General features: G+C 41.5%; 1 protein-coding gene across 1 annotated transcript in view; it reads right to left on the reverse strand.

Annotated features, from left to right (window-relative positions):
- MYH15 (myosin heavy chain 15) overlaps nt 1-14,486 on the reverse strand; it is a 46,644-nt gene that overhangs the window by 15,724 nt on the left and 16,434 nt on the right. The window contains exons 12-28 of the mRNA XM_068395250.1: nt 13,383-13,486; nt 12,811-12,949; nt 12,100-12,218; nt 11,195-11,344; nt 10,175-10,345; nt 9,057-9,236; nt 8,382-8,514; nt 7,061-7,128; nt 5,546-5,633; nt 5,198-5,315; nt 4,800-4,923; nt 3,992-4,128; nt 3,370-3,625; nt 2,884-3,126; nt 2,101-2,277; nt 1,437-1,582; nt 766-856 (exon numbers count right to left, since the gene is read on the reverse strand). Coding sequence (XP_068251351.1) covers nt 766-856; nt 1,437-1,582; nt 2,101-2,277; nt 2,884-3,126; nt 3,370-3,625; nt 3,992-4,128; nt 4,800-4,923; nt 5,198-5,315; nt 5,546-5,633; nt 7,061-7,128; nt 8,382-8,514; nt 9,057-9,236; nt 10,175-10,345; nt 11,195-11,344; nt 12,100-12,218; nt 12,811-12,949; nt 13,383-13,486 — 2,444 coding nt within the window. The remainder of the gene's footprint in view (nt 1-765; nt 857-1,436; nt 1,583-2,100; nt 2,278-2,883; nt 3,127-3,369; nt 3,626-3,991; nt 4,129-4,799; nt 4,924-5,197; nt 5,316-5,545; nt 5,634-7,060; nt 7,129-8,381; nt 8,515-9,056; nt 9,237-10,174; nt 10,346-11,194; nt 11,345-12,099; nt 12,219-12,810; nt 12,950-13,382; nt 13,487-14,486) is intronic.

The following is a 14,486-nucleotide window of genomic DNA, read 5'->3' on the forward strand; positions in this document are numbered from 1 at the left end:
TCTACAAGCTCTAGTTCAAGACATTTAGGTCAAGTGCATTGACCTTATACTCGTGTACTTGACATTCAGCTGAAGTACATGAGAGAAGTTACCCAAAAGTAGGAGTAGCAGCAACAAATTGTCAATGAAGGGGACTCTGTTCCCATCTTAAGAGCTCTGTGACTGCAGTATCTACTCTCTAGGAGCGTTAAGGCGGGATTTCAAATAGCAGTGTGTAGAATTGCATGAATAAAATATTCATTGGGAGCAGTCTTTTTAATGAAACAGTTATTTTGACCAATCTATGTTTCACGTCCAAGTTATTCAAATGTTATTTACATAAAAGCAGAGCTGATATTTTGGGTCAAGACACTTTGTTTGGACTGTGCTGACTTTCTTCAGCCTTTTCATTTCTGTTGAAAATTTCCTGTGCATTTGAGCCCTCCCCCTAGATTTCAAATCCATGCTTATCACTGCTGAACTCCTCCCCAGCACCCACCCTCAGCTCCATGCTTCGGAATGATATTATTTACTTAAAACACCAGAGCCTTTCTGCCTTGCCTGACACCACCAGCGTTCTGTGGTCATATGTCCTGCTGCTGGGAAGGAACCACTACAGAGCAAACATGCTGAGGGGAAAAGGGATCGGTCTGAGAAGCTACAGAGCTGCACCACTTTGGGTCTAAAAGCCGAGCTGCAGCTAGCCATGAAAAGTCTCTGCAAAGCCCTTCAGTGAGGCACAAAGAGAAACTCATCCTAGGATACATGAGAAAGAAGCAAGCTGACCTGAAGCTCTTTGATCTTCTTCTGCAGCTGCATCACTATAGCTTGTTCATCTTCTATCTTGGAGTTCAGCTGGCTCATTTCAAATTCTTTCCTGCCGCAGAAAGGAAAATCCTACTGTGACAATTTTCCCTCTAGCTTCAAGTTAGGTTTTTGCAATTTTAAAACAGTTGTTCAATAAAACTTCTAACAACGTATCTAAAAATGAAAGCAATCCCCATGTATTGCTATTTGCATGAAAACACATCTTCCTCTGAGCAGCAGTTTCCAAGTCAACACTCGGCATGCATTCGTGCAATTATATTTCTGGTTCCTCATGTCATACAAAAGTAACGTTATTTTCAGACTGAATGGAAAAATGTATTTAACAGAGTCAGGTCTTTCAACAATACTGTCATAGCTAGTTAGGATGAACAACTTTTTAGAGACTTCCTTCAGCTTTCTCCTCTGAGCAATGAAAAACAAACAATTTTATTTTAAATGCTGGAAAGTGTAATGAATTCTAATGTTTCAGGTATACTGTGCACAGGTAGGAGTGATTTTCCTTCCCTCCTTGGCTACATACTCTCTCCTAATGGAATTTCCTTTTAGCCACCATCAGAGCAGGGTGACACACGTGAAGGCTCTGAAATGACAGTGCTGCTTTATTTTGTACAACAGACTCAGCCTCTTACTTTTTTAGCTTTTCTTCCATCTGCAGCTTATCGTTCTCCAAGTCCATGACGCTCTCTTGGGTCAGCTTTAAATCCCCTTCCAGTTTGCGTTTCGCCCTTTCTAGATCCATCCTCACTTTCTTCTCTTGTTCAAGCGAGCCCTCAAGCTTTAGGAACAAAGTCACTTATTAAACATATTGAACACGGATGGTTTACAACAGTCAGGTGTGTGCTGAGCCCAGCTTTGTGCTGAGCTCTCGCAGATCGCGAAGCAGAAGTACTGAAGTACGAGCATCCTATTTTACATTTCTTGTTTTCTAGCAGCCAGTGGGCATATGGGCTAAAGAAATATAACACAAGGGTTAGTCCACACTTCACATTTGTGCAAGCATTACAGTCCTCTTAGTAGCAAAGTTCTGCTTGACTTCACGCCAGTTAAATGGAAACTGAGTGGATTTTCCCTCGTTATCGCGCTCCTTTCAAAGGCTGAACTACACAGATAAGATTTTAAAGCATTCCTGTAATCACACCTTTTACAGACAGTACAAGGACTGCATCTCTAAATCCTTGATCGTTTCTAAAAGGACAGGAATACATTTCAAAGCTTTGCAACATTTCAGACTCATGAAAACCGTAAGTGGTGGACAAACAAGCCTGGGAGAACATGAAGGCAGAGCCATCTTACATCATCCACTTGCTGCTCCAGTTTCACTTTAGCTTTGCTCAGTGTGTTGACCTTGTCCTCCTCTGCTTGTAGGTCATCCAGAACTTGCTGGTGAGCTTCCTGCAAGGACTTTTTCTCCTTAGTGAGTTTGCTGATATTCTCATCAAGAGTCGCCATTTCTTCTGTCAGATTTTTGACCTGTGTGAGAAGGGAAGGTGTATTTGTAAGGCTTTGAAGCAAGGGATGATGATAACCTGGCTCAGATAACTGTCTGTACTGAACTTGTATGCTGGAAAACGATGGAAAGAAAGGGATCTACCCCCCGCCCAGCCCTTTGTGTTTTTTTGAGTGAAATTGCCATCAAGGGAGCCAGTGTGTGCCAGTTCTTATTGTGAGTTTAGTACATTCTTTCAAGTGTACTAAATTCTTTCCTGTGTCACTCTCATTGTGATGAACTACAGCTTCTGATTCTCTCTGGGAGAAGCAGGAGATGAGCTTTACATTTACAGGCTCTAAGAATAAGAGCTGAAAGAACTCATTGGTTACAGCAGAAAATTGTTTACTTAAAAATGCCCAAACTAGACATAATTCTTTAGCTGAATTGCAGCAAAACTCACTTCAGAAAAAGGGAAACTTAGGCTGAGTTAACACTTTTTCCCTCATAAGGTCAAATAACTCTGTATATACTGATCCTTCGGTGTGGCCTGTGTGACAGTGTGAAACCTTCAGAAGACCTGCAGCTCTTGTCACAAAGGTAATCCTTGCCCAATATCTTCTGAATACACGGTCAAGTTCTAAAGGTACCTTGTTTTCAGTAGCATGCTTCTCTTTCTCTACTTTTGCAAGTGTTATTTCAAGATCATCAATATCCTTCTTAAGCTCAGAGCACTCATCTTCCAATTTTCTCTTCTTAGAAGTCAGCTCAGAATTCATCTCTTCCTCATCCTCCACCCGCTCTGTCAGTTCTTTGACTTTGGCCTCCAGCTGGATCTTGGATTTAATCAACAAGTCGCATCGTTCCTCAGCATCTGCCAGGGTGTCTTGCTCCTGGTGTGGCACAAGGAAGAGGACAGCAATGACTGCCTGGCCTTTTCCTCACTTGTTCCCTATACTGTAAGTGGTCAGTATATGGTTATATGCTGGAACATGAGAATTTCTATCCATTCTAATTTTTGGCAGGACTCTGACAAGACCAACAGCTTATTTTAATTGAATTGCACTAACACTCTGCTCTGTAAGCCTTTGAGTTTCAAACGTCTAATAAATATACGAATATATGTTTCTACTCACAGCTTGGAGCTGGAGAAGCAAATCATTTTTCTCCTGAACTAAAGAGACTTGCTTTTCTTCGAGTTCCTTTCTCCTGGCTTCAGATTTTTCCAGGGCCTCCTTCAGTTTCAAGAACTCTTCCTTCATATTGGCCATCTCCTTCTCAGTTTCTGCAGACTTCAGAAGAGGTTTGATCTTAAAGAAGAGCTTCATCCAGGGCCAGTTCTTCACAGCCATAAAAGCACGGATGTTCCACTGAATTACAAGAAGGGCATCCCTGGTTTAAGAAAACAAACAGAATTCCTTAAAGCTTAGCCTGAATTGAGAAAGTGAGAATTTTTTTTCATTCTCTGTCGGTTTCACAGCTTTGTTCTCAGTAATATTAGGGAACTTGAACTGGGTTGCAAGATAGTCAAGAAACTTCCTCCATCTCTCGATTTTCAGGGACATGAAAAATTTCCAAATCAGATTTTTTACCAGAGCTGCAGGCAAATAATATACAGTTGCTATTATTTTTATCATACATCCACTTTAAACCTGTAATTTAGGGTTAGCTGTAGCCTCAGGGACTGTAATAATGTCTCTATTCAACATACAATTAAATGGTAATGACTATTATCTATTTAAAGGGGTGCCTTCATACCTGCGCTCCACTATCTTCTGAAACTCAATCCGCATCAGTCTGCCACGTGCTCTTGCCTGGATCATCGTTAAGATTTTTGCAAGTCTCTCATCCCTCATTTCTTCTAGATGGCCCAAGAGACCAGCCTTGAAGAACACCTGGTACATGCACAGATGTCATTTCACCATAACTAATTACTTTATTCCAGAGTTACACAGACCTTATTGAAATTGTTCAGAAGAATGGTATTTTTATTGACACATTATAAAAGAGTATAGAAGGCCAAATACTACTTGCATCAGGGATTGCACTGTCAAGCTCCAAAATCGTTTTAAAACCAGGTCTCATATCCCCAGTTTTGAATAGGCCGAACTATTTTATTGCAACATCTTTATTGCCACAGTACTTTTCAGCTGTGGCAGGGTTCAAAGCAGGTCAGCTGAACCACAACTCCCAGAGATCCCTGCTAACGGGACCATGTCATAATTGCACATGGCCTCATTTCAAAAGCTGCAGCTGATCTGGTGGTCCGTATGTGTTTGGGTGTACCTATATTATGTTAAATAAACTGCTGTTTTACTGGGGGGCATGGAACATCAGCCGCTGCTGTGTCCCTTTGTAGTGTTCCTGTAATAAAAGCTTTGTGGGAGCCTGAGACAGAGAAATAAAATTCCTTTAGCACAGCCTAAAAATTAATATCACTTTGCTGCTATGTTGCTGGTTCCTTGTATTATTAACTCTTCATTAATTGCCTCCACCAGAAATCTCATCATGTCCCATTCAGAAAATCAGATATTAGATCCACCACTTTTCTCTCTGTTCTGGTTACCTTGGTGTGTCCAAAACGATATTGGTTATGGTCAACATCTAAAGATGCCAGCAGCTTTTCAGCAGCTTTTCTGCTATCCACAAACTTATCCTCTGGGATCGCGCCTGGATTCAGAATGCGGTACCTGTTAGTAACAGATGAGCAGCGAGTAAAATTGGCCTACATTGTTTCCCCCTCACCACTTCCCCCAAAACTTTAAAAAAAAAAATCACCAAGGGTAATTTCCTACTTTGCATCTACACAGACACAAGCAAGAGCAGAATTCTGCTTCCACGTTTGGGCAAACTGAATGGAAAATAAATTTGAATGGAATAAAATACCTCAAATAAAAATAAGAAGAGATGTTTTGCTTATTTTGACTGATAGGTTGGGACAGGACACACACAGCTCTGCGTTACCTTTGTTTAAAGTCAGCATAAAGCACCCTGTTGGGGAAACCTTTCCGGCATATGCGGATGCCTTCCAGGACGCCGTTACAGCGGAGCTGGTGCAGGACAAGGAAAGCATCCATTTCACCTGCAGGGGAAAAACAGGGCTAAATTACATGGAGCTTCTCCATGGGGCTTAATCTTCATTTCACCGAGGGAACTGGAAAATGTGAGGTGTCATCTCCTGGAAGAGCAACACCATTGGATACAGTGAACAACACACACAGTATTTAAGTGCAATCTGGTGACTTGGAAGTAAGTATTGGAATGACATAGTTCAAATACACTAAATTTTTAAGACTGTTGTGTTTTCCATACCTGGAGTTTTTGATTCATTGGGGATAATGCATCGTACAAAGTGAGGGGCTGTAGATCTTAGGTTAGTCATCAGCTTATTTAAATTTTCCTAGAACAGACATATTAAAAACACAATTAGCTTTAGCGGTTTAGTGGTGTTCCAATCACTTATTTCTTTGGTTTGTTAATAAACTTGACTTTGGTTAAGTTTATTAAGGTCACCTCTCTAAATAGTCCCCAATAAAATTATAAGCTTACCAAAATTATTACAGAGAAATGGGTTCAAATAAGCCAAAGTACAAATTAACTTTATTATAGGAACCCACATCAGTTTTAGTGAAGTCTTAAGCAGACACAGGTTTTCCTTACAACCCCAGAAATGTCAGGAACAGGATGAACAGCACGCGAGATGCAGTGTCATCCCGTGGAGCATTTCTGTAAAGCCAGCTGCATTTTTGCCTCGTCACTTCCCCACTCAGTGAGGAGTTCACCTGTCCCATTTGTTCCTCGTAAAAGCCAAGTTTTTGTCCTCCTGGCCAAACATTTTCCCTTTACTGATCTCAATCAGACATCTCCCAGGCAGGCAGCAAGCTAGCTCGAAAGATGCCAACTGTTCAGTGCCTACCAGTGATCACCAAGCTCTGCAGAAAGTGTTTTGTCTAGTAAGCAAAAAACAGAGACCTTTAGAGGTGGAACATAACGTCATCAGCACAACTGTTCAACCTGAAAATTTCTCACACACCAGTCAGGTTGATAAATGAGACAACCTGAGCTCCTTGTGTGCTGGAAAGTGGGCTTCTGTTTGTGGATTAGTAAATTACTGAGTGGTCCTTCAGCTACCTTTACACTTCTTCAGCTGGTAAGACACAGGTCTCGACTGCCTGTGGTTTCTCTTCATGAGGATTACCTCCAAACAAGATAAAACGACATAACTAGTGGGAGATAACTACTTCCTTCCCTACCTGAGGTTTACCTACATTACAGCTTCCTCAATGTTACCCGTAAGAAATGGTACTAATGGTAAATTACTATTTTTCCCCAGGCACGATCCTAGTGACAGCTGCCACCAGGAGCACCTGCCAGTCCCAGGAGAAGGGAATTACTCAGGAAAAAAGAGGCTACATGCCACTCCATTCAACAACTTTTGTTTTCCATGACTGCTCTAACCCCAGGATCCAATTACAACCAGAACTCAGAGAGGGACTAGCAAATTACTTGTAATCAGTTCCTGCTCCAAAGACATGCATGAAGCTGTAAGCCACAAAATAAGTGATAAAGGTTGTTCACAACATTTTGTGATGGTTTCTCAAATGGAATAAAACACACTTAATATCCTATATGCTCAGAGAAGATAAAATGGAGCAGCCCCTCACATGTGCAGGTCTAACAGTGTATTCCCTTGGCCAAGGTCAATAACCCAGGCCCTGAATCAAATTCTGACGCTGGATTCCAATTTTTTTTTGTCCGTTACAATCCTCAACACTCCTCTGCAGTGTATTGTCTTAATTCAAACCATCAGGGGAGAGATAAACAAACCTTGTGCAATGAGGACACTGTTTGAAAAGAAGCACCTTTCTTGCGTTTCTTTTCTCCACTCTGATCAGCTAAGGAAAAAAAAGAAAGAAATAAATAAAACTCACAATCTGTATCTCAGTAAGGGGGTGCAGGCATGTCATGGGAGACAGACAAACTGTTCTAACAGTGTAGCTCCCTTTGAGTGAAAGGCATAGCTAATGACTCCATGGCTCTGATTGCTCAAATATTGTACACAACATCCTGAACATCACGTGTGATGTATTACAAGTTTGCAGCTCTCTGTCCATGCAGAGGAGTTTTGTCAAAGACCACTACAGACTTTCTGGGTTGTATTTGCATTTCAGATCTACACAGCATCACTTGTTATGCAGAAAGTCCATAAATATGAATAAGGCAGAAAAATAAATTTTTAACAAAATAGTTTCTAGTTCGTTAAAAAGCCTATAGGATGAGACAATGTAGAAAAAGAAAAAGCTAAAAAATGCTTATGGAAAATTTATATCCCCTGAATTTTGCTTAAAGCTTCAGAGTCAAAATCACTCAGATCCTCCAAAGGAATGCTAGTTTCTGACGTGACCTTCACGAAGCTTCACAAGAGCCCAACGTGACCCAAAAAGGTACAGCAATTGCTGCCACTTTCTAAACAATGGACAATTAGGTCATTCCCAGGAGGTCTGGCATTCTGGATGCTTCTACTTGTCTTTTCACAAATAAAAGAGTTCCGTGTAATGCATACAGCTTAAATACATTCTCAGACATACGTTAGTCTTGTCAAACAAAAAAAAACCAGCAACCACAAAGGAAGATGTATTGGCAAAATCTTCTACTTTGGCCAATGTGGAATGGTGTTCAGGTACCTTCAGTGTCTACTTGCCACTAATCGAACAAAATATTCCAAAACACTCTCTTAAACTTTGTATTTCTTCTTTAATTCAGGGTGGCAGGCAAGGAGGACTATAGTATAGCGTGGGAAACAAGAGCTGTTCTTGTTCATAGGCATTGAGGTACAAAATTTTTTGTGCAACGCTTGCCTGCTTATCTGAACACTCGCGTGCTCAGACTCCCACTGGAGTGTTCACAAAACACAGATTTCCTTGCCAAAATTGCTCAGAGGTATTAGGCATTCAAACTAGCTGAGTTAATAGACTTCTTGGTATAATTGGCAAACTCCTACAGATGCTGTGTGCATCTAAATAATTAGTCACTGCCTCATTTAGCATTGAGTCAATTGCAGTTGAGGGAATTGTGTTGTTTCTTAAATTCATTCCCAAGTACACAGCCCAGAAATGAGAGAAAGCCCATGTGAGCTGATCCTGCTTACCGCTGTCAGCACCAACGTAGCTTTCAAACAAGCTTGCCAGGAGTTTGTTGGATGATTTCTGGAAAATACCTACTACAGTTTCATTAAGCGGGTCTTTGTTCTTCTCAAGCCACCCAATGATGTTGTAGGGAACCTACAGCAAGACATTGAAAACAAACCAAAGGTTGCAAATGTTCCCCATCAGAGCAGCCAGTAGTTCTTTATGGTTTGGCTTGAAGCCAATGACATTTTGTGAAGGTCAAAAGTAGTAGTAGTAGTAGTAGTAGCAGCAGTAGTAGTCAAAAGTAGTCAACAGCAGTACCAGCCACCCAGTTTTGCATCACTTCCCCTCCAATTCTCCTAATTCCTGAGCCTCTCTTCCTTATAATTATCATCTGAATCCCGCACACCCCTTCCAAACTGTCTGGTCCCTACATCTTCTCATGGACTCCATGTGGTTGGCTGTAGAGATACCACATGTCATCAGTGTCCCAGGAAGCCTACTAGTAAGTGCTGAACTATAAAACACACAAGTAATATTTTCACTTCACCACAGCATGCTACACTGGAATAATCAAGATTATCTGACAGAAATTATCTCTTCATCCTTCCCACCCTCCCTTGTTGTGCGCTATGGGCCAAACCCCACCTGGAAGACCTCTGATATGAAGTCTTCCCTCCAGCAGAGGAACTTACTGCACCAGCGTAATGAAGAAGTTCAAAGTGAGCTTCATATTTCCTTTTCTTATCAGGCCTGGGCTTCTGTAAGTTAGGTGACTTGCCGAGATGATTGTCATAGAGTTTGGCTTTGAATGTCATATCTGTAGCTTTTGGGAACATACATTCCTCTTCTAGGATAGACAGGATTCCCAGTGGCTGTGGATTTAAGAACATCTTTGTTGGAAAATTCTGTTAAAATAGTAACCACACCTTTGACTATTCAGTATGTCACTTCTGCCTTAGGAAGCTTTATGATGACTTCCAGAACGTGTTTGATTTACCTTTCAAGGCAGCTGGACCAACTAGCATTTTATTATTTGTGTCTCTGGAAAAGATGAACTAACTTCCTAGCACTGGACAGATTGTCTGAGGGGTTAGGACCATGTGCAGATATCCTACCCTGGAGAAGAAAGTCATCAAGTAGAAGACAACTTAATAATCAGCCTTTCTACTCCAGCTGTTCCAAATGTCCTGCTAATGCAAGACTCAAAATTTCATTTCTCCTCACAGATCAGCAGGGTTAGATGCCATGCCATTAGAGATGGCAGAGAGAGAGATGATACAACAGGGGACAGCTGCCTCCACCAGCACCACATCATACTCACAAAGAGAAAAGGAAAGGCATGTCCCATGCTGGGGAAGCGTGAGAGGGAAGCAATAGTTCCAGGCTAGGAAGAGCACGAAGGACTTTGCACATCAACATGTGATGTAAGAAACAGGAGCCTCACAGGAAGAGGTACAAGGCATGTGACTGACACACAGTATTTGCCCTGAAAAGCTAATAAGTCAGTCTGATGTTAAGCATATGTGGAACAAAGTAAGTGGAAGAACAGTAGCAGCAGAGAAGGACAAAAGTAAAACCCCAGGTAGATTATACAGCCATACAAATTAACAGTTACAGCTCGTGGTTACTGTTGGCTCTGTAAGGCACAAATATTGGTTTTCTTTTGATTCTGTACTGCATGTAGAAAGACAAGACACTTGTCCTGCTGTTTATCCTTCTCTGTTAACTGGGACTTGAGGACGTCTCCAAGGGACCGTCATGAATCGATTGAATCAATGCAGTAAATACACCTCAGCACTCTTGTACGTACCTTCTCAATCAGATCAATGCAGGCCTGCAGGTCCATGCCAAAGTCAATGAATACCCATTCAATGCCTTCCTTCTTATACTCTTCTTGCTCCAGGACAAACATGTGATGATTGAAAAACTGTTGCAGCTTCTCATTAGTGTAATTGATGCAGAGTTGCTCAAAGCTGTTAAACTGCAGAAGATCAAAAAGAAGCATTTGCACCACAGTTAACTCCAGAGTATGAGGAGTTGTTCAGGTCTCTCAGGATGCACGTGCCTTCCCTTCAGCAGCACGCCACACCAGCCCTGTAGAGCAGAGCCAACATGCTCTTTGCTCTGCTGCATGTGGAGAGTAACACCATCAACAGCAGCATGAAGCAGTTATCTTCAGGAATGGATTCTGAGAAAAAGAAGTTGTGACGTTCTTTTCTCACATATGCTTCTTTACAGTGACGACAGAATCACGGAATAGCCCAGGTTGGAAGGGACCTTGAAAGATCATCTGGTCCAGCCTTTTGAGGGAGAGGGAGCCTAGGTAAGATCGTCTAGCACCCTGTCCAATTGCATCTTGAAAACCTCCTGTGATGGGGACTCTACTAAGTCCCTGGGGAGGTTGTTCCAGTGAATGATTGTTCTCACTATAAAAGAAATTTCTTTCTCATATCAAGATGAAGATCTATCTCTTACACTGAGATACAAAGAGGAACAAATATCATACCCTATAAAAGTTGCTTTCTCTCAAAGAGAAGGAGTGAGAACAATACATTCTCCTAAAACCCAGCCCAAAGCATGTGAGATGTCTTTGCTAAAGGTTGCCACCATCTTCCTCCCCAGGAACTGTCAGCATGTCCAGCTATGCTAAATGCTGAGTGTTTTCTACATCTATTCATGGAAAACCCTGGTAAAATCATATACACTGTTTGCTTTATGGCTTCCTCAGCACTTTGCCTTCTGTTCATTTAGAAAAAGAAATACCAAGCATTAGCTCTTGGGTGGGTATCTTTTATGTCCTTCCACCAAGTCCTCACACATTAATACTCACATCAAAGATTTCAAACCCAGCAATATCCAGGACTCCAATGAAGAACTGTCTTGGCAGCTTAGTGTCCAAGGTCTTGTTGATACGGACCACCAGCCATTTGAACATTCGGTCGTACACTGCCTTAGATAGGGCTCCAACAGCATACAGAACCTAAAATACATGTTTCAAAACTGGAACATTTCTGTGGAACAGAATTCACTGTGGAATGCAGTATTTCAGTGCAGTAGCCTATTTCAATCCCTGCTTATGCTTTAAATGAAATTCACAGTGGTTCTTGTAATCAGCAAGGCATAGTTAATACAGCACACAGCTTCTCCCAGTATCTGTGCTGACTTTTCTTCAGATTGTTGTTATGTATATGTATGTATACAGCCTGTTTTCAGGCAATTTTCATTGTTACCAAAATGCTGCAGCATCTTCTACAATACTGCTACAGCTGCAGCAGCGCTAACCCAAGGACTTCTGTTTCCTAAATTAAGGGATACCTTTAAGTGGATATTACCTTTAGCTGATTGAGGTCACACAGAGCTTAAAATTACATGAATAAAGAATGAGTGAATAAATAATACACGGCTCAACTCTTCTAGGTAACTATTCTCATCCAGAATTAGACATCAATCCCCATGTGGTTCTGCTGCACCTGGTTTCCTTGAGTGGCTGCTACTAACACATCAGAAAAACATTCCTATCAAAGGCAGTGCTGGCCACTATTCCTTTGTCAGTCTCTTTACCATTTTCCCACACTTTCACTGTCTATTCCCTCAAGTTTTGGGATATAAAATGAGAACAGGTACTAGAGGTCCATGTTAATATTTCTAGCAGCTGTCTGTCTCTCTGAGATGTGACAGATGGATCCTCGAGGCTTGTGGGACAGGTATCCAAATACCCTGAAAGCTTCTCCTTACCTGTTCAACACTTTGACCTTTGGTCACATACTCGTTGCCAACTTTCACTCGAGGGTGCAGTAAACCCTTAACCAAATCAGAGGAATTGATTCCCATTAGGTAGGCAGCTTTGTCAGCACCTGATCAAGAGAAACACGGTTTCAACTGGCTTTGAACTTCTTCATGGAAACCTGCCTAGCCAAGACAAAATTATTAAGTACATCCACTTCCAAAGAGAAACTGGGTAAAGACCTTGCTCTTTTAATGATTTGTTAGGTGTGCCTGTATTCTCCCTTGTGGTAGAGAAGGTCATCTATCTACCTTAGACCCCAATTGCTGCAAGAATCACACTTGAGAAACTCTTCAGATATAGGGAAAAGAACATATCTCCACACTGGTTGTAGACAGTTTCAAGTGTAAGAGGAAGTAAAGCAGCAAGACCTGAAGATAAGAAAGAGAAAGCTAAGGCAACAGCTTGTTACCACCATTTTGTTCAAATGGTCACAAAAATGGAATTTCGTTGGGGTACTCTGACTGTGTCTATTCACCTTCTACAAAGTAAGGTTACCCACCACTGAACAAGCCACTGCTACAAATAAAGCACAGCACTCTTTGCTGAGCAGGAGCTACATTGTGCAAGATCAAAGCAAACAGGTTGCTTCTTCCTCAACGTGGTGCATGACACATGCCAGACTTTTGAAGGTAAGGAGTCATTTTAGGAGTTATTCTTACTTTCAGTGCCATCAGCCTCTGCCTGCTCTTCTCTGGGTCTTTGTTTGAATTTCATGTTCCCAAAGTGCATGATGGCACCTGTGAGCTTGTAGGAACCAGACTTCTCATCTGGCACAAATCCCAAGATGTCCATGGCTTGCTGTGAACAGGAAACACGGATATTTTGTCACTCGCCTATTCAAAAGCCATGGCATTTTACAGCCCCACAATCTACTTTTGCATGGCAGATAGGACTAACCTGCCAAGGGGTGTTATCTCACAAAGCATCCACTGAACACCCTGAAGACCCAGCAGTGGCTGGGGAGCAAAAGGAGAGCTCCCTTTGTCTAGCATTTTATATATCAAAATTATAAGAACATTGTGCCCACGGGCATTACATGGAGCAAGGCCAGATTCAAGAGTATAATAGTTTATCAGGCCTTGTGCTTCGTAGTACGAATGCAATTAAGACTCATTTCTGCTTTTACTTTAGTCCAATAGCTTCAGTGACAGAAGTCAGGCTCCTGCCAGCACTTTTCCTTCCCACATGCACCTAACCTATGAAGCACAACATCAAATCAATACAGGCTTACATCCGTGGCCATCAATTCTTCTCCATCATCCAAGTTGTCCACTGTAACTACTCCTTGTGAGCAGAAGTGGTAGTCATATGGGTTGGTAGATACCAGTAGCATATCTGTAAAAGAACTGCAGAGGTCAGAACTGCCATCCATTCAGGACATCCCAAAAAAATGGAGATCAGAAGATCAACTCTGACAAACATTTGTTTCTGCACAACTGTGTATAAAGTTGGTTTTTGTGTTGGTTTTTTTGTTTGTTTGTTTTGTTTTTGTTTTTTGTTGTTGTTTTTTTTTTTACAACTGCAGGGCAGCAACCAACTCATTCTACTACCCCAGTTTGAAGACCAAGATTTAGAGAAAGCACAACTAAAAAGAATACTGGAATACTGCATACACATCTATTAAGCACGTTTTGCAGCATACTGAGCTCATCTTTTCCCATACGGCCCTACTTTCTGCCTTGCATGCCTGTAGGGGTAACAATCCTATCTAAGTACAGAGGAGAAAAACATTTTAGTATGATCCAAGCCAGGGACAATGGACATGATTCCCCTCTTTTATAACAGTCTCACAAAATAGCGACTTCCAGGATTCTTTGCAGAAGACACTTGGCTCTCGGTAACCAGAAGTCTGAACGTGTCTCTCTTTCTCTCCTCTTTCCTTTTCCTTCACATCAAAACCCAAAAGTATAGAGTTGTTTTCTAGAAAGCTAGCTGGCTCCAGAACTACAGGGAGAGGGCTGCTTCCCTGAATCAAAAGAAAGTTTCACCCACATTCAGCAGACCAAGGTTCGGTCTGGATTTCAGTCTCATACACACGTACCTACATGTGTAAATATGTATGTATGTAAATATATATATGTCTATCAATATATGTGTATATAAAATCATATTCTCTATAAGTCTGTGTTACTTTGCTATGTAGTCACTATGTTATGTATTCATTTATCTACATTTATATTTTTCTATATTTATACTTACCTATATTTTAGATATGTATGTGTTTATATACAGAATCACAGAATCAACCAGGTTGGAAGAGCCCTCTGGGATCATCGAGTCCAACCGTTGCCCTGACACCACCCTGTCAACTAGACCAGGGCACTAAGTGCCATGT

This window comes from Nyctibius grandis, chromosome 2 (assembly GCF_013368605.1).
Source record: "Nyctibius grandis isolate bNycGra1 chromosome 2, bNycGra1.pri, whole genome shotgun sequence".
Classification (NCBI taxonomy): domain Eukaryota; kingdom Metazoa; phylum Chordata; class Aves; order Nyctibiiformes; family Nyctibiidae; genus Nyctibius; species Nyctibius grandis.